This window comes from Phyllobates terribilis, unplaced genomic scaffold (genome assembly GCF_046119375.1).
Source record: "Phyllobates terribilis strain yellow unplaced genomic scaffold, ASM4611937v1 Scaffold_8__6_contigs__length_399053987, whole genome shotgun sequence".
NCBI lineage: Eukaryota > Metazoa > Chordata > Amphibia > Anura > Dendrobatidae > Phyllobates > Phyllobates terribilis.
The window spans coordinates 296269090-296293053 of NW_027362768.1; the positions used below are offsets into that span (position 1 = coordinate 296269090).

The 23964-nt window shown below is 46.5% G+C and overlaps 1 protein-coding gene across 1 annotated transcript in view; it reads left to right on the forward strand.

The window, feature by feature from the left end:
* The window catches only part of LOC141157341 (inter-alpha-trypsin inhibitor heavy chain H3-like), a 308234-nt gene that overhangs the window by 30169 nt on the left and 254101 nt on the right, over positions 1 to 23964 (forward strand). The window contains exons 5-6 of the mRNA XM_073644460.1: positions 3970 to 4132; positions 10001 to 10111. Coding sequence (XP_073500561.1) covers positions 3970 to 4132; positions 10001 to 10111 — 274 coding nt within the window. The remainder of the gene's footprint in view (positions 1 to 3969; positions 4133 to 10000; positions 10112 to 23964) is intronic.

Consider the following 23964-nt stretch of genomic DNA (forward strand, 5'->3'; position numbering starts at 1 on the left):
GTACCAGAAGCAAAGCCATCCACAATTTCCATCTCAGGAATTTTATTTGGTAGACTGGCTGCCCAAAGATCAGTTTCTCTCAAAGGAGATGAAGACACTGAGTGGCAGTAGGTGCAAGTTTCTCCAGCATGACCTGTTTGTTAGTGTCAAGCTAGGTATGGGGAGAACCCACTGTATAACGACGGAAACAGAGGAGGGAGCCCTACAACTAAGGAAAGGGAGAGTGGAGACCCCTAAGCAGATCTAACGACACCCTGACATCCCTATTGACCCTATGTAGGTTCCGCACCTATCCCTGAGCAGGATATCTTAGTCCTAGCTGGCCCTAGAGCTAGGCCGTAGGTAGGGAGGGGAAGGGGTGAGCACTTGTCAGCCCCACTGCAAACAAAAGTACAAACCAGGGAAACATACAAGGGAATACACTTAGCTTTAAGATGAAACCGAAGAGAACATGGCTACAACCCACAAAGGAACTCCAAGGAAATTCTAGCTGACTACTAGATTTTCAGGCTTGAATAGAAGAGGAAACTATGACCAGAAACTCTCTGGCGAAACTGAGTGTATTTAAGGATCCAGCAAGGGTGTGGTAATTAGCAGCAGACTTTGAGGATACCCGCTTAGTCCTAAAAGTATAATCCCCAAGCAAGGTGAAGATCACCATTGGGTCCTAGAGATAATGAAAAGATCAGGAAGTTGTTTGCAAGGCCAAATGCAGCAACCTTCTACAGCCGGATCCCATATGACTGTCTGTAAAACCTGACATACCTGTGACAGTTAGATATCAGAGGGAGAACAGAACTTGGCTTTGCCAAGGTGCCAGATTGCAGATCTTAAGTCTTATAGATTGCTGGAGCCAGTCCACAGTAAAAATACAGCCATAGAGTGTCCGAGAACCTTCACGCAGACTTTTCTTAGCCAGGCCTGCTTCTTGGTGAGGGTTGTATTTCACCACTGCCATATTCTTGGCAATGGCCTGATCTGTAATGCATTTTGAGAAATAACATGCATAAGCAAAGCCATGGTTTAGGCCACTGAAGGTCATTGACGCGCCCCCTGGGCCTGTGCTGGGGAACCCGGAGCCGGGCCTTCTGTAAGATGCTGGGGGTTGTAGTCTCCGTGGCGCTGACCCGGTCCGTGCCCAGGGCGGTCAAACCAGTGGCAGTCTATTTGTATTGTAATTGTCCGACTACGCCACCCGTGGATTGCGGTCAGTGGGGACCGCCGCTGCACTGCAGACCGCTGAGGCTGATGTTATATGCGCAACCCAGAATGGGATAACTCCCCACGGGAGAAGTATTGCCTCAGGGCAGCTAGAGTAGATGATGGTAGTGATGGTGGGAGCGTCCCAGTACTAATGGTGCTGGTGCGGCGATGAAACACAGAGACGTGTGGTTGCAGTTTCCAATGCTTTACTCACAGTTCTTTACTGGTCCTAGTCACCTCGGTACCGGCGGTGACTGCCCAAGCCGTGCTGCGTCCACCAGGCAATGGGCTCGACCAACTCCCAGGCAATTACAGAGCGTGGCACAGGACTCCCTTCCTTTCCTTTCTCTGGCCGTCCCCACCAGTGACCCACCTTTGTCCAGCTTCCTCGGGCCTTCTGTTGGCGAAACCTCTCTCCGGTTTCCCTGACCCTATGTGGTATGCTTTCCTGGTGGATGTAGTGAGGGGTCGCACCAAGATGTGGTCACAACCTCCGGTTTTGGCTGAGGATTAGTCGCCTCCACCAATTTGGGTTCCGGTACCCTGCTCTGCCAACCCTTCACCCGTTATCTCGTGGGTTCTTAGGGTTCCTTCTTCACTCGTGTCTCTGGGCCTTTCTCTGTGTTCCTGTTCCTTGCTTCCTTTCTTACTTTCCTTTCTGTTCCTTCTCCTTTCACTCTCTCTCTCAGGCTTCAGCCTCCTGACAAGGCCTGCCTGGGGAGCAGAGCCCATGCAGAGGCTCTGCTTCCTGTGACTTCTCCTCAGACTGCACACTGATCTAAGATGGTGCCCACCTTATATACCTCCTTCTAACACCCGAGCCCAGGTGACTTGCAACCAATGGGCTCCTACCTATGCCCAGAGACCCACCCCTATCTGCTCCTACACCACTGGGTATTCCACCCCCCGCCCCACTCCAGCCAGGGACAGATGCTGTCGTGCCTGCACTTCTGTCTAGTGGGAGCACCGTTGAGCTGTCCCTCGGAAATGGGGTGTGTGTGGTGCATGCAGCTTACTGAGCCCTAGTCCACACTCCATCCTTACCCGGGAGTGGAATACCACACCTCTGGTTCGAGGTGCAATACCCCTGTAGCAGCCGAACCCTCGGGGTGCTACATCATCATTAAGCAAAACTCATACAGCTTTCCCACAGACTGAGAGGTTCAAGACTTCCAAGACAGCCAAGACTTCCCTGTCCTCACCAAGAGGATGACTGTCCATGTTCTCCTCCTCATCCTCCTCATTATCACTCAATCTGCATTGAGATGAGGCTGGGCTGTGTAGCATCACCCTGTATAGTTCTTTGCTCCGCCTGCAATGCCTCCTGTTTGATTTTGAGCAACGAGCATTTCAGTAGACAGAGAAGCGGGATGGTGAAGCTTATTATCATTGCCGTTTACTATCTTGGTGGAGTCCTCAAAGTTTTGGAGGATGGCATAGAGGTCAGACATCCATGCCCACTCATGAGCTCTTATGTTTGGAGACTGACCTGAATTCCAAAGGTCGTGTTGAAGCTGGTACTCAATAACAGCCCTCTGCTGCTCACAAATCCTGCCCAACATCTGCAACATTGGTTTCCAACATGTGGTGACATCACACACCAGTCAGTGAGCTGGAAGCTGCAAACACTGCTGAAGCACTGCCATGGTGGCATAGCTGTAGCTGACTTTCTGAAATGTGCACACACGCAGCGTACTTTCACAAGCATCTCTGGCAGATCTGGGTAGGTTTTGAGAAACCACTGAACCACATTTACTGCTCGCTCATCACTAATGTGTATCCCTGTATGGAGAACAATATCAGCACCAAAGAATTAAAATTATTCCATTCCCAGGGAAATGAACCCCTTCAGAACGGGGGAGGCACAAACTGATGGTGGACAGCAAAAGCTAGCCCCAAAGCCAGCAGAGGCATGTTCAGGAATCCCTGATTGATGCTGTCTTTCAAACAGAGAAATGGGCAGCATACAGAGGGAGTTCTCCCTCAAGACAAGCAGGCCAAATAGTGCTTAAACACCAATCAAAAAGCCTTTAGGCCAATACATTTAATGAGATGATGTTTATAGTAAAAATCAAAACACCCTATATCAATTATGGGGGAGAGGCCATAACCCCCAGCCATAGGAAATATATGTACGGACACGATGGACAAGCTCATGTGTTGATGTAAAAAGAGGTGCTTGGTCCAATACTGCGCAAAAGCATCTGGACATGTTGTTTGGACACAAGGACAGAACTATGGGTACTTGGTACTTTTTAATATAGAACATTAAAGGTTATATTTTAACTATTTGATTTATTGCTAGCGTATATTCACTATAAGAGCCTACCCATGTGGATCGTCTCCTGCTGGAGAAGACTCATAAGGGGAGTCATCTAGTGCTGGGGTGTACTGTCTATACTGGCAGACCACACAGCCACTATGTACCTCATGGGACCAGCCCACCACCAGCCCAAAGCCTGTCTTGATAAGGTCAGTGGTATCCGCATCCTCAGGATTGGATACCTTTGAATAGAATGTGTTGCGATGTGTTGAATGTTTTGAGATGTTGCTGCCCATCAATTTCTAAATTTGTTAATTTTTTTAACATAAAATGAAAAAAATGTCTAATTTTCACCTTCTGTGTTCTATGTTCTGTTATGAATAAAATCTGACCACAAGGTATTTCCAAATCATTCCATTCTTTTTTTCTTTACATTTTATAGAGTGTCTTAACTTTTTCGGATTTGGGATTGTTATATAAAGTAATGATCACTGGTTTTACAGGGCCTCTGGCAGAAAGACGGAGAAATTTACTGTGTCGGTCAATGTGGCTTCAGAGAGTAAAGTAACATTTGAGTTGGTCTATGAAGAAATGCTGAAACGTCACCTTGGAAAATATGAAATGTTCATCAAAGTTCAACCAAAAACTCTTATCAGAAAATATGAGGTACAGTTCCTGCAGTAGTAGTAGTAGTAGTTCAAATGTAGTAATATAATTAAAGGGGTATTCTCAAATTTTGATAGTTTTCCGATTGTTGGGGGTACAAACCATTAGGACTTTTGAGAACGGGGCTCTTCCGTGTGTGAATTAGGCAGTGGTCGATCGTGCGCACTGCCACTCCATTCATTCTTAACCCCTTCTCGACATCTGTCATACATGTACGGGGCAAGTCTGGATCAGGTAGATGAAGCAGGCTGAGCCAGCGCCATACCGTCAGATAATGGCTGCGAGGTACAGCCAGAAAATGCCTCTAACAGCTGCGAGGGAGCATGACTTCGTAATGTGTGACTATGGGCCCATTGTGCCCATTGAAACCCTTCAACTTATCTATTAAATAAAAACACAACACACTGCATGACGTTGGAATATTAAGGCCACAGCAGCCTCTTTTATTCAATAAACTATAATAACAACATTCTTAAATAACCAGCAAAAGGAGGGGGGAGGTGAAGGTTGAACCCCATTTAAAATGTGGTGCAAGAACAGCTATTCCCCACTGCCCCCAGCTGCACCGCACTGGCTCGGGGGCACCCAGCTGTCTGCTGCCCGAACCAAGTAGTCTCGCTGGGACCTAGCCCAGTAGGGACCCGCCTCTACTTTAAATCTTCAAACATCTCATGAATCAATCCCGGCACTGGACTCCCACCGTCCTTCAGTGCAGCCACCACCTTCAAAACCCCCCTCCTTTTATGCCGATTGCTGTGACAATTAAAATGCAATTACATTAACCAAAACATATGATAGGGGCGGGAGGGCGGGACGTTTCACCTCTCAGCTCCACAACAGAATGACCATCCACCAAACGCCCCCACTTTTATCTGGATCCCCGCAGAACCACCCACCAGCCTATCAGGTAAGCTTATTCAAAATAGCTACCTACTGCTCCTCCCCCAATTACTCCCCCACAAACCCCACTAATGAACACTTTAACCCCTACCTGCCAACTATTCAGGCCTAGCTGCCCAACTAAGTCATGCGGCCCTTCCTTTTAGCCCCTTGTTAAGGGGAGCAGTCCGGGCTCCTACTGAGCTTTGCCCGTGTCAGTTAAATTCCTCGGTCAATCTCTGACAGCAGCATTAACAGAGCGCTAGCATGCGGGTATATCATTCCATGCGACCTTTGGCCTCCCTGAGACATGATCACAGAATGCTAACGGATTGCTATGTCATCACAAAGCTCCGTTGAAACACAGGCTGTGGTGGGACTCCAAAGGATATTGTATTTTTGACTACAGTACAGACCAAAAGTTTGGACACACCTTCTCATTTAAAGATTTTTCTAGATTTTCATGACTATAAAAATTGTACATTCACACTGAAGGCATCAAAAATATGAATTAACACATGTGGAATTATATACTTAACAAAAAAGTGTGAAACAACTGAAAATATGTCTTTTATTCTAGGTTCTTCAAAGTAGCCTCCTTTTGCTTTGATGACTGCTTTGCACACTCTTGGCATTCTCTTGATGAGCTTCAAGAGGTAGTCACCGGAAATGGTTTTCACTTCACAGGTGTGCCCTGTCAGGTTTAATAAGTGGGATTTCTTGCCTTATAAATGGGGTTGGGACCATCAGATGTGTTGTGCAGAAGTCAGGTGGATACACAGCTGATAGTCCTACTGAATAGACAGTTAGAATTTGTATTATGGCAAGAAAAAAGCAGCTAAGTAAAGAAAAACGAGTGGCCATCATTACTTTAAGAAATGAAGGTCAGTCAGTCCGAAAAGTTGGGAAAACTTTGAAAGTGTCCCCAAGTGCAGTTGCAAAAACCATCAAGCGCTACAAAGAAACTGGCTCACATGAGGATCGCCCCAGGAAAGGAAGACCAAGAGTCACCTCTGCTTCTGAGGATAAGTTTATCCGAGTCACCAGCCTCAGAAATTGCAGGTTAACAGCAGCGCAGATTAGAGACCAGGTCAATGCCTCACACATCTCTACAACAACTGTTAAGAGGAGACTTTGTGCAGCAGGCCTTCATGGTAAAATAGCTGCTAGGAAACCACTGGTAAGGACAGGCAACAAGCAGAAGGGACTTGTTTGGGCTAAAGAACACAAGGAATGGACATTAGACCAGTGGAAATCTGTGCTTTGGTCTGATGAGTCCAAATTTGAGATCTTTTGTTCCAACCACCGTGTCTTTGTGCGACGCAGAAAAGGTGAACGGATGGACTCGACATGCCTGGTTCCCACCGTGAAGCATGGAGGAGGAGGTGTGATGGTGTGGGGGTGCTTTGCTGGTGACACTGTTGGGGATTTATTAAAAATTGAAGGCATACTGAACCAGCATGGCTACCACAGCATCTTGCAGCGGCATGCTATTCCATCCGGTTTGCGTTTAGTTGGACCATCATTTATTTTTCAACAGGACAATGACCCCAAACACACCTCCAGGCTGTTTAAGGGCTATTTGACCAAGAAGGAGAGTGATGGGGTGCTACGCCAGATGAACTGGCCCCCACAGTCACCAGACCTGAACCCAATCGAGATGGTTTGGGGTGAGCTGGACCGCAGAGTGAAGGCAAAAGGGCCAACAAGTGCTAAGCATCTCTGGGAACTCCTTCAAGATTGTTGGAAGACCATTTCCGGTGACTACCTCTTGAAGCTCATCAAGAGAATGCCAAGAGTGTGCAAAGCAGTCATCAAAGCCAAAGGTGGCTACTTTGAAGAACCTAGAATATAAGACATATTTTCAGTTGTTTCACACTTTTTTGTTAAGTATATAATTCCACATGTGGTAATTCATAGTTTTGATGCCTTCAATGTGAATGTACAATTTTCATAGTCAAAAAAATACAGAAAAATCTTTAAATGAGAAGGTGTGTCCAAACTTTTGCTCTGTACTGTATATACAGCAATACTGGCTACCACTGTTCCCTGAGGAAGCCTGTGAGGGTGAAACTTGTTGGGGTGGCCATGCAGTTCTTTTAATAAGTAGCATAGGTCTTTGTAGCTGGCGACAATAAGGATACCCAATGAATACAGTGTTAACGCAGGCTGCAGCTGCGGCATTGGGTATACTGACAGGTATAGGGAGATTTGTTGCTAAAAAATCTGACACCTGATTTAGGTGTGAATGACAAGTAAAAAGATGTGACCTATGCTGCAATAGTTTTAATATTTAGCCTTTTGACCTTCTTTAATGATTAATTTTGAATAAAAGTGAAGTTTTAACGTCCCTTAATGTTTGGGATCTATTTGCTCCCCGGAGCAATTTGGTGTTTTGACTAATTTTGTACCCTAAGGGATGTATGCACTCTTTTTGGTGCTATTAATACTAAGTTTGTCACATTGGCTATAGGAAATTAGTTGGTCTTAATATATATGCATGAAAATTTTTATTTCATTCATTAATGCATTTCTGTATTTTTTAACCTCTTTAAATGCAGGTATTTTATGACAGCCATTCATTTAAATGGCCGCATGTAAAATTACATTTCCCCTATAGTAGCCAATGCAACAATACAAGGGAATTACCGTAGCTGTCAAAAGAAATTTCACCCTGCACAATCAGCAGTTTGTTTATTATCTTGGCTCCTGTATAAGGCCTCATTCGCACGTCAATATTTTGCATCAGTATTTGTATGCCAAAACCAGGAGTGCCTCCAAAACACAGAACACGTGTCATTTTCAATGATAGTTTTTCTCTATAAGTTCCACTTTGGGTTCTGGCATACAAAATACAGATGCAAAATACTGATGTGTGAATGAGGCCTTAAGGGCATTGTCTTTAAAAGGAATCTGTCACCAGTTTTTTGTTAATTAATCCGAGAGCAGCTTAATGTGGAGACAGAGACCCTGATTCCAGTGATGGGCTACTTGCTATAGTTTCATATTTTAGCAGCAGGAGATTGACACTAGAAGACTAGTAAACTGCTGCCATGTTGTCAGGGGTGTAATGACTGCGGTCGCAGGGGTCACCGCAGTGACCGGGCTCGGTGGGGGAGGGGCCCACTGACACCAGCAAATACTTTATCAGATGCACATTCTGCTGAAGTGTATTGCAGCACACAGACCCATCGGGTCCAGCAGCTGATGTCGGCGTGCACGTGTCCGGGGGAGCATGACAGTGACGTCATGTGCTCCTGTTGCTTGCACGCTGAAGTCATGTGCCAGCTTCAGAAGAGGTCGCCGCGTGGCTGGGAGCGGAGGGAAGGTGAGAATTTATTTATTTTTAAATCAGTGAGTACACAGTGACCGTGGTCATACTACTACATAAATGACTATGGGCTGTGCATTATACTACATGGATGACTATGGGCTGTGCATTATACTACATGGATGACTATGGGCTGTGCATTATACTATATGGTGTACTATGGGCTGTGCATTATACTACATGGATGACTATGGGCTGTGCATTATACTACATGGATGACTATGGGCTGTGCATTATACTACATGGATGACTATGGGCTGTGCATTATACTACATGGATGACTATGGGCTGTGCATTATACTACATGGATGACTATGGGCTGTGCATTATACTACATGAATGACTATCGGCTGTGCATTATACTATATGGTGTACTATGGGCTGTGCATTATACTACATGGATGACTATGGGCTGTGCATTATACTACATGGATGACTATGGGCTGTGCATTATACTACATGGATGACTATGGGCTGTGCATTATACTACATGGATGACTATGGGCTGTGCATTATACTACATGGATGACTATGGGCTGTGCATTATACTACATGGATGACTTTGGGCTGTGCATTATACTACATGGATGACTATGGGCTGTGCATTATACTACATGTATTACTATGGGCTGTGCATTATACTATATAGACGGCTATGGAGGGAGCATTATACTGTAGGGAGGACTATAGGCTTTGCATAATACTATATGGAGTACTATGGGCTATGCATTATACTACACGTATGGACTATGGGGGCACATTATACTATATAGAGAACTATGGGGGTCACATTACACTATATGGAGGACTATGGGCTGTGCATAATACTATAGGAAAGACTATGGGAGTGCATTATACTTATGCTATGGTGCCCCATGACTTCTATGTACGCCCTGGTGAGTATAATGGTTTATTTCTATCTATACAATAAAGAAGAGCAGCAGAACAGGGGACATATACCAGGATGGGGCCCAGGATAAGGGACATATATACCAGGATGGGGATATATACCAGGATGGGGCCCAGGATAAGGGACATATATACCAGGATGGGGATATATACCAGGATGGAGGACATATATATAATCAGGATGAGGGTCTCATTCCAAATTTTGCATCAGACTCTAGTTACGACACTTCATGTAGTCCTCCATATTCATGAGCTTTGCATAATCCTGCCAACACCTTTGATTGGCACTTTTCTGCCTATCCACAGTGTACACAGAAAGCTGCCAATCAGTGGTGTGAGCAGGGTTATACAGAGCTCAGCATTTAGAGAGCTGCTAGATCTGCAGAAGCTAAAACTGAAATTTTATCAAAACTGGAGGAAGCTGCCAAGTAAGTGACCCATCACTGGAATCAGGGTCTCTGCCCCTACATCATGTTGCTCTCAGATAGGGTAGCAAAAACCTGATGACTGATTCCATTTAATGAGTCAAGCTCTTTAAGTGTTTTGTAGGATTCCTGGAAGACAACGACTCATATACAGTATTGCTAGTTATGCTTTGATCAGTTACAGTTTTTTAATATGAACTATTCTTATTTAGCCAATTTTGCTTTTAGGTTAAAATATATGAAAAAAATAGTGACTTTGAGAGAAACAATACAACCAAATATAAGTTCTTCAAACCATAACATTTTTTATTCTTTGTGTTTTAGATTGAAGTAGACATACATGAACCTCAAGGAATCAGCTTTCTGGATGCTCAAGCTTCTTTTCTAACAAATGATTTACTACCTGTTATAAAAAAATCTTTCTCTGGAGAAAAGGTAATATTTTCGACATTGTCAGGGCAGCCATTAGAAAATGTTGAGCTCCATACGGTACAATGGTCAGGACCGGTGTGACCATTATAAACATCACTTTTTTCATCCTATGATACAAAAATTATGTATATCCACCCTGATTCCCCACAAATAAATGTTTTCACTTGACACAGTGCATTTAAGTTAGAGATCCCTACTAGTGTTGAGCCACCCCCGTAGTGTTCGAGTTCGGTTCGGTTCGTCGAACACCCGTGTGTTCGCCGAACTGTTCGTCGAACTGTTCGTCGAACACCTTCGAACACCGTTAAAACCAATGGCAGGCAAACAAAAACACATAGAAACACATAGAAAACACCTTCAAAGGTGTCCAAAAGCTGACAAACTGCTCAGAAGACACAACTAACACATGGAAAAGTGACAAGTACATATAGTCATGCGAAAAGAAAAGAGGTGGAGGAGTAAAAGGAGGGGGAGACACAGATATAGGCATGTCATGCCCTTCTAAAATCCAAAAAGTGAGAAGCCGAGACGGCCAGTCCGCTCCTGCCCGTGCCACCTCCGTGTCGCCGGGTTTGTGCCAGAGCCGCGGTGAACCCTGACGGCCAGCCCCCCTCTCCCAATACTGGTGCCTGTCCGCTGGTGGGTCGAGAGAGCCCCCCTGTGGTGGAGGCAGCTCTAAGCTTTTTAATTTAAATTGTCCCTCTAATTTGAATGAATACACTTTAAATCCATTTACAAGGATCTATTGGAGGGCAAGTCTCATGCCAGCAGCCGCGTAATTCCAGCTCCAGTAGCGTCCACTAAAGCTGCTGCAGTTAAAAAGCTTTTATAAGGATCGAGCTCGGCTGTCCACCGCAAGGCATCCTAGTGCCAGTCCCAGCCCCTATGCCTTGGGGTGCCTCCTGATGCTCTTCACTAAGTATCCCGTGGTCCCGAAGCATTTCCTTTGAAAAAATTAAGTGTCCAAACTACAGGTGGTGTAGCTTGCTTAACAGCCGGGATAATCCGCTGACTAGCAGACACTGCTACTAGGCACAAAGTATTTCCTGGGCTAGATGCAGTTAAAAATTTGTAAGTAGATACTCTCGTTGGATGCTGAGAAAGCATTCCATAGAGTCTCCTGGCACGCCATATATGATTCTCTTAAAAAGCTTGGGGTAGGGGTCTAGGGGACCCTTTTATAGCCCAAATCACGGCCCTGTATCACAATACGTCACCTAGGCTGAAGATAAATGGAACTGTAGCACCGAGGGCTCGGTTGCTACAGACGTATTGCACCTCACCCAGAGGTGTGATATCTCACTTTCAGATAAGGATGGAGTGTGGATCAGGACCCGACACCTGCATGCATTACACCACATTGCCGTGGGGCAGGGCGACCAATATGCCCCTGAGATGGGCACGACAGTCCCTGTCCCTGGCTGGAGTGGGGGGAGGGAACACTGAGGAAGGGGAACCCTGCAGTGCAGGAGCAGGGAGGAAGCAGTTCCTGGGTGCATTGAGAAGGGAGTATAAAAGGTGGGCACCATCTTAGTTCAGTGCAGAGAAGTCTGAGCAGAAGTGGCAGGGAGCAGGGGCTCTGCATGAGCTCTGCTCCGGAGGCGGGCCTAGTAACAGAGGCCCAGGCCTGCAAGAGGGAGAAGGAAGGAAGAGGAGCGGAGAAGGCTCCAGGAACGAGGAATGAAGGGATCCCAGGGGTGCGGACGGGCGAGTCGCCACCGCACGCCCGAATCCACCTGCGTGGAGGGGTCAGGCCAAAGGGGGAGACCGGTCCCCGAACTAGTGGAGGCAGGAAACGACCCTCAGCTAGAAACCGGAGGCTCTGACATTTTATGTGGCGCAGCCCCTTGCTCCACCCGCTAGGAAGGCACCACATAGGGTCAGGGAAACTGGCGCCAAGTTTACCAAGAGGAGGCCCGAGGCAGCCGGACAGAAGTGTTGGTAAGAAAGGCCAGACAAAGGACACACAAAGGGGGTCCTGTGAAGCGCTCCAAAGTTATCTGGGAGTTGTCTGAGCCCCTCACCTGGTGAGCACAGTACGACGTGGGCAGCCGTTACCTGCAGACGTGGTCTGGATAATAAGAACTGTGAGTAAAGGCCCTGAACTGCATCACTGACTCCGTGTCGTTACTGCTGCTGCCCTGCACCATCACCCCCATCCTCCGCATACACTGCCCTGAGGCTATACTCCTCCCGTGGGGAGTTATGCTACGCTCTGCTGCACCCACAACACCAGCCTTAGCGGTCTGCCCTGTAGCGGCGGTTCACTCTGACCGCAATCCACGGGTGGCGTAGTCGGACATTTAAACATCAAAACCACATAAATAGTTCCGCCACTGGTTTGACCGCCCTGAGCCACGGAACCGGATCGCCGCCACGAAGACTACAACCACCAGCATCCACCAAAAAGGGTCCGGCTCCGGGTGTCCCAAGGCCCAGGGGGTGCGTCAGAACATTTTCATCACCTTTCACAATCACCAATGGGACAAGGCAGTGATGTCCTCTGTCCCCTCTCTTATACATCCTAGTGACGGAGCACCTGCTCTCATCAATTCGCCATAACCCCAATATTAGGTGGAATGAGGTGGGAGGCACCGAGTACAAGTGCTCTCTATTTGCTGATGATGTCCTAGTATATATCACTCAATCACATATATCCATCCCTGCTGTTATGGCTGAAATAGATCACTTTGTTACATGGTAAAATTTTAAAATCAATGCAGCGAAGTCTGAGGCCCTCGATGTCTCCCTCCCTAAATCCATATAGGATTCCATCCAGTCCAACTTTCCCTTTGCCTGGCCCTCACAGGGTATCAAATACTTAGGAATTCCTATTCATAGAGACCTCTCCCATCTATGTTATCTTAATTTTGGGCCCTTTATTGAACAATTCCATACAGACCACGGTTGGCAAGTTGGAACTGTGAGATTCACTACGTGCACCACTGGTATTTTGTGGAAAAGCACATGTAAGATTCTGCAACAGTCTCTGCTGATACTCCTGCATGCGTGCATCCCTTTCTATGGCAGGAATAATTTCTGCAAATTTACTTTTGTACCGGGGATCTAACAGTGTGGCAACCCAGTAGTCAGGATTATTTCTAATTCTCACAATTCGAGGGTCATGTTGCAGGTAGTGCAGCAAGAAGGCACTCATGTGTGTTGCGCATCCAGGAGCACCAAGTCCCTGTTGTGTTGGTGGCGAGGTAACAATCATGCTTCCTTCCTCTGTCCTCTCCCCCCAACCTCGCACAACAGAAATGTGATCAAGGTCTCCCTCATCTGATGAGTCTTCCATCAGTTCGTCCTCCACTTCTTCCTGGGCTCCTGCACCTTCCTCACTAGTTTGGCTGCTACCATGCGCCCTGGTAAAATCATCTCCCCCACCCTCACATGCCTGCCGCCCTGGTGCTGCCGACCGTCTGGACCTTGCAGATGTTAGCCCTTCCGCATACAACTCCTCCTCCTCTACTTCCTCCACCTCCTCTTGTGCCACCACCTGACTCCGAATTCTGTTTAACATGTGCTCCAGCATGTAAATCACCGGAATAGTCATGCTGATAATGGCATCGTCAGCACTAAACATCTTCGTCGCCATTTCAAAACTGTGCAGAAGGGTGCATAGGTCCCTGATCTGAGACCACTCCTCCAGCGTGATTTGCCCCACCTCTGAATCTCGTTGGCCCAGGCTATACGTCAGAACGTATTGCACCAGGGCTTGTCGGTGCTGCCACAGTCGCTGCAACATGTGCAGAGTTGAATTCCACCGGGTAGGCACATCGCATTTTAGCCGGTGAAGTGGCAGGCCCAACGACTTCTGTAGAGATGTAAGTCGCTGAGCTGCGGGATGCGAACGGCGGAAGTGAGCACACAGCGACCGTGCCCTCTGCAGAAGGCCATCTAGTCTGGGATAGTGGGCTAAAAATTGCTGGACAACCAGGTTCAACACGTGAGCCATACAAGGCACGTGTGTGACATTGCCCCGGCGAAGGGCCGCACCCAGGTTTGCAGCATTGTCGCACACGGCCTTCCCTGGTTTCAGGTCCAGTGGAGACAACCATTCATGAAATTGGTTCTCCAGAGCTGACCACAACTCCTCAGCTGTGTGACTCACATTTCCCAGACATTTCAATGTAAAAACCGCCTGATGACGTTGAGCCCTACTGCCAGCATAGTAAGGAGGTGTGCAGGATCCCTTCTGCGCAGTTAGAAAGCTTGTGGCATGACCAGACAGGCTTTGGGTGCAGGTGGAAGACCGAGAGGAGGTTGAGGAGGCAGAAGCAGTGGAGGAAAAATGACATAAAGAGGATTGACGCACAACTCGTGGGGACGGCAAGACTTGGACAGCAGCCCCTTGTCCTGCTGTCACCATAGTTACCCAGTGCCCAGTCAGCGACATGTAACGCCCCTGTCCATGCCTACTCGTCCAAGTGTCTGTGGTGAAATGCACCCTGTCACACACAGAGTTTCTCAAAGAAGCGGTGATGTTGTGTGCGACATGCTGGTGGAGCGCAGGCACACCTTTCTTTGAGAAGTAGTGCCGACTGGGCATCTGGTACTGGGGCACTGCGACGGACATAAGGTCTCGAAAATCCTCTGTGTCCACCAGGCGGAAAGGCAGCATTTCTGTAGCCAAGAGCTTGCAGATGGTGAAATTCAACCTCTTAGCTTTCTCATGGCTAGGAGGAAATGGTCTTTTACTTGTCCACATCTGAGGGACCGAGGGCTGGCTATTGTGCTTAGACGGGGTTGATAAGGGTGTCCCCGGCAAACTGCCGGTCTGTGAGGAAGATGCAGGCGGACATGTTAGGTTGCCTTGATCCAAAGGTGGTGCTATCGATGTCGGACAGCGCTCAAGACCAGCTGGTGTTACCACCTCCAAAGAAAATGATGACCTGCCAATCACTCTGGCTGTTGCGGGTAAAGAGGTGGCAGGTCTGCGCCCCAAAACAGGTGTGACTGCTGTCCCCCCAGTCACAGAGGATGAAGAGGCCGCGGATGCACAAGATATGGCAGACGGTGGTTGGCCCGGCCGGCTAGACCGCATTGTAGCACACTGAGCTTCCCACTGCAACTTATGCTTCATGTCCATGTGCCGGTTCATGCATGAAGTACTCAAACTATGTATTTTTTGGCCTCTACTTAGCTTTTGCTGACAAATGTTACAGATAACACGAGTTGGGTCATCTTTATCGATCTGAAAAAATGCCCAGGCTATGCAAGGCTTAGCACCCATGCGACCTGAAGAGCCACCACGACTTGTGGTGAGAGGCAGAGTTGTGTTTGAGGATGCAGTTGTTGACGTGCTTCCAGTACTACGTCTCTGTCCAGGAAGGCGCAACCTGACCTCGTCGTCACTAGCATCTTCCTCCACCTCCTCTGCTGACCTCATCTCTTGGCTGACTGTGGGTTGACAGTAAGTGGGATCTCCGACCTCATCATCATCACCCTGTGCGTTATCACACCCGTCGTCCTCAGAGCCAACCTGTTCCTGCCCTGACAAAAAACTAAAGTTGTCGCTCCAATCAGGTATTTGAGTCTTATCATCGTCTTCCTCATTGTCTCCACCAACAGGAGTTACAGTTTGGGAATGAGGGTCTACATTATGGTCAGAACCTTCTGCGTCTGGTCCTGGATCCGACTCATAAAGATTCTGGGCATCAGTGCAGATCATTTCCTCGTCTGGATTCACAGAAGCGCTGGAGTCGACCTCTGATTCCCAGGCTATAGTATGAGTAAACAGCTCTGCAGACTCAACCATCTGTTCTACCTCATACTCAGACGGGCAGCTGGAGATTTGGGAGCTGTGAGGAAGCAAGTGCGATTTGGGTGACACCTTTGAGGACTGGAGTATTTGTGATGTTGAAGTTGATGTGGAGGAGAGCCCACTTAAAGGAGCACTTGATATCCGTTGAAGCACCTGCTGTTTTTGTGCCTCATCTGGAATTTGTAGCGATTGGCGTGGCCGTAAGAAAGGGATCTTATCACATTGTCCGCTAAAAGAAGTAGACATTTTAGTTTGGCTGGAAGATGGTCTTTCTTCTGCACCTACCCCACGGACACAACCTTTTTTCCCCTTCCCAACACGCCTATTCCCCTTTCCACCAGCAGCAGGCCTTTTTCCACTCATTTTGGTGGTTAACTAATTCACAACTCTGGAGTTGTTTGCACAAAAAAACAATGGATGGTAACCGAGCAGAGCTGAGTGGCCAAACTGTGGTATTAGGCCAAAACTATTGGCTGGGTTAGATGCAGAAAAAAATTATTTTTAATTTGCAACCTGATGGAGGTCAGTATAGATGGACTAATAGACCAAGTCCCACACACCGCTAGAAGCCCAAATATTTTTTCAGAGCTAGATGCAGAAAATTTTTTTATTCAATTTGCAACCTGATGGAGGTCAGTATAGATGGACTAATAGACCAAGTCCCACACACTGCTAGAAGCCCAAATATTTTTTCAGAGCTAGATGCAGAAAAAAAATATTTTTAATTTGCAACCTGATGGAGGTCAGTATAGATGGACTAATAGACCAAGTCCCACACACTGCTAGAAGCCCAAATATTTTTTCAGAGCTAGATGCAGAAAAAAATTATTTTTAATTTGCAACCTGATGGAGGTCAGTATAGATGGACTAATAGACCAAGTCCCACACACCGCTAGAAGCCCAAATATTTTTTCAGAGCTAGATGCAGAAAAAAATTATATTCAATTTGCAACCTGCTGGACGTCAGTATAGAAGGACTAATAGAACAAGTCCCACACACTGCTAGAAGCCCAAATATTTTTTCAGAGCTAAATGAAGAAAAAAATTATTTTTAATTTGCAACCTGATGGAGGTCAGTATAGATGGACTAATAGACCAAGTCCCACACACTGCTAGAAGCCCAAATATTTTTTCAGAGCTAGATGCAGAAAAAAATTATTTTTAATTTGCAACCTGATGGAGGTCAGTATAGATGGACTAATAGACCAAGTCCCACACACCGCTAGAAGCCCAAATATTTTTTCAGAGCTAGATGCAGAAAATTTTTTTTATTCAATTTGCAACCTGATGGAGGTCAGTATAGATGGACTAATAGACCAAGTCCCACACACTGCTAGAAGCCCAAATATTTTTTCAGAGCTAGATGCAGAAAAAAATTATTTTTAATTTGCAACCTGATGGAGGTCAGTATAGATGGACTAATAGACCAAGTCCCACACACTGCTAGAAGCCCAAATATTTTTTCAGAGCTAGATGCAGAAAAAAATTATTTTTAATTTGCAACCTGATGGAGGTCAGTATAGATGGACTAATAGACCAAGTCCCACACACTGCTAGAAGCCCAAATATTTTTTCAGAGCTAGATGCAGAAAAAAATTATTTTTAATTTGCAACCTGATGGAGGTCAGTATAGATGGACTAATAGACCAAGTCCCACACACTGCTAGAAGCCCAAATATTTTTTCAGAGCTAGATGCAGAAAAAAATTATTTTTAATTTGCAACCTGATGGAGGTCAGTATAGATGGACTAATAGACCAAGTCCCACACACCGCTAGAAGCCCAAATATTTTTTCAGAGCTAGATGCAGAAAAAAATTATATTCAATTTGCAACCTGCTGGAGGTCAGTATAGAAGGACTAATAGAACAAGTCCCACACACTGCTAGAAGCCCAAATATTTTTTCAGAGCTAAATGAAGAAAAAAATTATTTTTAATTTGCAACCTGATGGAGGTCAGTATAGATGGACTAATAGACCAAGTCCCACACACTGCTAGAAGCCCAAATATTTTTTCAGAGCTAGATGCAGAAAAAAATTATTTTTAATTTGCAACCTGATGGAGGTCAGTATAGATGGACTAATAGACCAAGTCCCACACACTGCTAGAAGCCCAAATATTTTTTCAGAGCTAGATGCAGAAAAAAATTATTTTTAATTTGCAACCTGATGTAGGTCAGTATAGATGGACTAATAGACCAAGTCCCACACACTGCTAGAAGCCCAAATATTTTTTCAGAGGTAGATGCAGAAAAAAATTATTTTTAATTTGCAACCTGATGGAGGTCAGTATAGATGGACTAATAGACCAAGTCCCACACACCGCTAGAAGCCCAAATATTTTTTCAGAGCTAGATGCAGAAAAAAATTATATTCAGTTTGCAACCTGATGGAGGTCAGTATAGATGGACTAATAGAATGATGCTATGCCCAAAAGATTTTACTTCACTAGGTGGAGTAAAAAAATTGGTATTCTATACACAGGTGTTATATCTTGCAACACAGATAGGCTACTCCACTGACTAACACACTCTGCAATAGGCCAAAAAGGATTAGCTTTGCTAGATTCAGCCAAATGCTGTGAAAAAAACTTGCACAGCACTGGCACAGACCTGCCTGGCAAAAACTGATAGGAACTCATGTAACCTAGTCCTGAAAAGGACTCCAATTACAATTAGTCTTTACTCCCACAACCTATCTATTTAAGAGCACAGACCTCCCTGATAAAAGTCGTAGGAAATGCTGTAACCTAGTCCTTAAAAGGACTGCAATCACAACTATTCCCTACTCCCAAGCTATCTGTATATTTGTGCGAAAATTGGCTTGAAATTAACAAGGTATAGCACACACAGCAACAGCGGTGCCGTCTAACACGCAGCAGCAGCAGTGAGAAAATGGTGGCGACGGGGAAAATGGCTTGGTCTTATAGGGCAAGGACATGTGACATACACTGCCAATCACACATGCCCTTGCTTGTGTGAAAAAAAGCACTTCGCTCCGTGTGTGCGCTGCTGATAGGCTGACAGATTGCACCTCCCCACTGCAAATGCGGGAAAGAGAAAAAAAAATGGAGATCTTCATTGTTCCTGCAGAGATCCATCCCCTGCCCCTCCCCCCACCCCGCTGTACACTCAAACTGCGTATTAACATTAATTTTCATCATTACTGAGAAAAAATCCAGTTATGATTTTGGTGCACGAACAGTTATCGAACATAACCTCGAACAGCCGAATTTTTCTCAAATTGTTCGTGTTCGCCGACCGGCTCGAACACCGCCCAAAACAGCTCGAATTTGAGATTGGCGAACAGTTCGAGTAGAACAACGCTCATCTCTAATAGAGATGTTCGATAACTGTTCGTGCACCAAAATCATAACTGGATTTTTTCTCAGTAATGATGAAAATTAATGTTAATACGCAGTTTGAGTGTACAGCGGGGTGGGGGGAGGGGCAAGGGATGGATCTCTGCAGGAACAATGAAGATCTCCATTTTTTTTTCTCTTTCCCGCATTTGCAGTGGGGAGGTGCAATCTGTCAGCCTATCAGCAGCGCACACACGGAGCGAAGTGCTTTTTTTCACACAAGCAAGGGCATGTGTGATTGGCAGTGTATGTCACATGTCCTTGCCCTATAAGACCAAGCCATTTTCCCCGTCGCCACCATTTTCTCACTGCTGCAGCTGCGTGTTAGACGGCACCGCTGTTGCTGTGTGCGCTATACCTTGTTAATTTCAAGCCAATTTTCGCACAAATATACAGATAGCTTGGGAGTAGGGAATAGTTGTGATTGCAGTCCTTTTAAGGACTAGGTTACAGCATTTCCTACGACTTTTATCAGGCAGGTCTGTGCTCTTAAATAGATAGATTGTGGGAGTAAAGACTAATTGTAATTGGAGTCCTTTTCAGGACTAGGTTACATCAGTTCCTATCAGTTTTTGCCAGGCAGGTCTGTGCCAGTGCTGTGCAAGATTTTTTCACAGCATTTGGCTGAATCTAGCAAAGCTAATCCTTTTTGGCCTATTGCAGAGTGTGTTAGTCAGTGGAGTAGCCTATCTGTGTTGCAAGATATACCACCTGTGTATAGAATACCAATTTTTTTACTGCACCTAGTGAAGTAAAATCTTTTGGGCATAGCATCATTCTATTAGTCCATCTATACTGACCTCCATCAGGTTGCAAACTGAATATAATTTTTTTCTGCATCTAGCTCTGAAAAAATATTTGGGCTTCTAGCAGTGTGTGGGACTTGGTCTATTAGTCCATCTATACTGACCTCCATCAGGTTGCAAATTAAAAATAATTTTTTTCTTCATTTAGCTCTGAAAAAATATTTGGGCTTCTAGCAGTGTGTGGGACTTGTTCTATTAGTCCTTCTATACTGACCTCCAGCAGGTTGCAAATTGAATATAATTTTTTTCTGCATCTAGCTCTGAAAAAATATTTGGGCTTCTAGCGGTGTGTGGGACTTGGTCTATTAGTCCATCTATACTGACCTCCATCAGGTTGCAAATTAAAAATAATTTTTTTCTGCATCTAGCTCTGAAAAAATATTTGGGCTTCTAGCAGTGTGTGGGACTTGGTCTATTAGTCCATCTATACTGACCTCCATCAGGTTGCAAATTAAAAATAATTTTTTTCTGCATCTAGCTCTGAAAAAATATTTGGGCTTCTAGCAGTGTGTGGGACTTGGTCTATTAGTCCATCTATACTGACCTCCATCAGGTTGCAAATTAAAAATAATTTTTTTCTTCATTTAGCTCTGAAAAAATATTTGGGCTTCTAGCAGTGTGTGGGACTTGTTCTATTAGTCCTTCTATACTGACGTCCAGCAGGTTGCAAATTGAATATAATTTTTTTCTGCATCTAGCTCTGAAAAAATATTTGGGCTTCTAGCGGTGTGTGGGACTTGGTCTATTAGTCCATCTATACTGACCTCCATCAGGTTGCAAATTAAAAATAATTTTTTTCTGCATCTAACCCAGCCAATAGTTTTGGCCTAATACCACAGTTTGGCCACTCAGCTCTGCTCGGTTACCATCCATTGTTTTTTTGTGCAAACAACTCCAGAGTTGTGAATTAGTTAACCACCAAAATGAGCGGAAAAAGGCCTGCTGCTGGTGGAAAGGGGAATAGGCGTGTTGGGAAGGGGAAAAAAGGTTGTGTCCGTGGGGTAGGTGCAGAAGAAAGACCATCTTCCAGCCAAACTAAAATGTCTACTTCTTTTAGCGGACAATGTGATAAGATCCCTTTCTTACGGCCACGCCAATCGCTACAAATTCCAGATGAGGCACAAAAACAGCAGGTGCTTCAACGGATATCAAGTGCTCCTTTAAGTGGGCTCTCCTCCACATCAACTTCAACATCACAAATACTCCAGTCCTCAAAGGTGTCACCCAAATCGCACTTGCTTCCTCACAGCTCCCAAATCTCCAGCTGCCCGTCTGAGTATGAGGTAGAACAGATGGTTGAGTCTGCAGAGCTGTTTACTCATACTATAGCCTGGGAATCAGAGGTCGACTCCAGCGCTTCTGTGAATCCAGACGAGGAAATGATCTGCACTGATGCCCAGAATCTTTATGAGTCGGATCCAGGACCAGACGCAGAAGGTTCTGACCATAATGTAGACCCTCATTCCCAAACTGTAACTCCTGTTGGTGGAGACAATGAGGAAGACGATGATAAGACTCAAATACCTGATTGGAGCGACAACTTTAGTTTTTTGTCAGGGCAGGAACAGGTTGGCTCTGAGGACGACGGGTGTGATAACGCACAGGGTGATGATGATGAGGTCGGAGATCCCACTTACTGTCAACCCACAGTCAGCCAAGAGATGAGGTCAGCAGAGGAGGTGGAGGAAGATGCTAGTGACGACGAGGTCAGGTTGCGCCTTCCTGGACAGAGAAGTAGTACTGGAAGCACGTCAACAACTGCATCCTCAAACACAACTCTGCCTCTCACCACAAGTCGTGGTGGCTCTTCAGGTCGCATGGGTGCTAAGCCTTGTGTAACATACCTGGCGGCGTCCTTGCATGGTGGTCCATCTCCCACTGTGCAAGAGGGCGCACTTGATCTCCTGTCCAGAATGTCTCTCTGGCTTCCCTCCATGCTGTCTGTTTGTGTCTGTTTCTGCTGCTTAAGGGCGGCGCCCGATCACTTCCTGCCTTTTGTACCTGCTGTGGGTCACACCCCTTGTGCGTCCTCAGCCTATTGCTGTCTGTCACTTGGTATATAGCTCAGCAGCTCCCTTCTATCCCGGCCTGAGCATAGTGTTTCCTTCAGTGTGTGCTTGCACTCTGAAGGTGCCAGGTCCCGTCTCTTGTCTCCTGCTTTTTGTATCAGTTCCCGTGTCTGAACTGAGTCCTGTATGTCTCCTGCTTTGCGGTATCAGCTCCCGTGTCTGAACTGTGTCCTGTATGTCTCCTGCTTTGCGTTATCAGTTCCCGTGTCTGAACTGAGTCCTGTATGTCTCCTGCTTTGCGGTATCAGCTCCCGTGTCTGAACTGTGTCCTGTATGTCTCCTGCTTTGCGGTATCAGCTCCCGTGTCTGAACTGAGTCCTGTATGTCTCCTGCTTTGCGGTATCAGCTCCCGTGTCTGAACTGAGTCCTTTCTGTGCTCTCTTGTCTGTCCTGTCTGAACTCGCTCCTAGCCTGTTCCTCTCACCTTCTAGTGGCCGATTTCCTAGACCCGCTCCTGTGTCTGGTCTGTCCTGTCTGAACACGCTCCTTGCCTGTTCGTTCCGCCTCTCTGGGGGCCGTATTCCCAGACCCGCTCCTGTATCCCTCTGCAGTGTCGGTCTCCTCCGTACACTCAGTTCCAGTCTGAACTCTCTCCTGTCCTTTACCTGTTTTGCCTCTATGTCCGTTCCCTTCCTTTTTCTGCAGAGTCTGAACTCGTACCTAACTCCTGCTTGTTGTCTCTGCAAGTACTGTGTGAGTATCTGGCTCTGTCTTTCCCTTCCTGTCTGTTCTGTGTGAACAGAGCCCTGTCCTCCCTGCTCAGCCTTGTCTGCACTCTAGCTGTGCTTGCCTGTAACCCTCTGCCTGTATTGTTCCTGAGTCCCGGTGTGTACTGGGTCCTATCCCGCCTGTGTTCCTACCTGCTAGTGCCTCCCTGTCTGCACTCTAGCTGTGCTTGCCTTTACCCCCCTGCCTGCATACCCGCCTGCCTGCATACCAGTCGTGCCTGCCTATACCCACCAGTCTGTGTGCCAGCCTACCAGCCTGTTCCTGTATTCCCCTGTGTGGGTCAACAGCCGTGTCCGGGGTCTGTCCTGGAGTAGCACCTGGTCCCTCTGCTCGGTTCCTCCTTGGTGCACTGGCGTCGTATGCCGTCGTGCGACCCTGGTCGGATCGGGTGAATACTTAGTCACGCCCCTCCAGGCATTCACTCTCCGGCACGGTCCAGTGGAATCACTACCAATCACACGCACACGCCGCTTAGCCCGGGCGTGTGCATAACACCTTGCATAGCCTGGGCATTTTTTCAGATCGATAAAGATGACCCAACTCGTGTTATCTGTAACATTTGTCAGCAAAAGCTAAGTAGAGGCCAAAAAATACATAGTTTGAGTACTTCATGCATGAACCGGCACATGGACATGAAGCATAAGTTGCAGTGGGAAGCTCAGTGTGCTACAATGCGGCCTAGCCGGCCGGGCCAACCACCGTCTGCCATATCTTGTGCATCCGCGGCCTCTTCATCCTCTGTGACTGGGGGGACAGCAGTCACACCTGTTTTGGGGCGCAGACCTGCCACCTCTTTACCCGCAACAGCCAGCGTGATTGGCAGGTCATCATTTTCTTTGGAGGTGGTAACACCAGCTGGTCTTGAGCGCTGTCCGACATCGATAGCACCACCTTTGGATCAAGGCAACCTAACATGTCCGCCTGCATCTTCCTCACAGACCGGCAGTTTGCCGGGGACACCCTTATCAACCCCGTCTAAGCACAATAGCCAGCCCTCGGTCCCTCAGATGTGGACAAGTAAAAGACCATTTCCTCCTAGCCATGAGAAAGCTAAGAGGTTGAATTTCACCATCTGCAAGCTCTTGGCTACAGAAATGCTGCCTTTCCGCCTGGTGGACACAGAGGA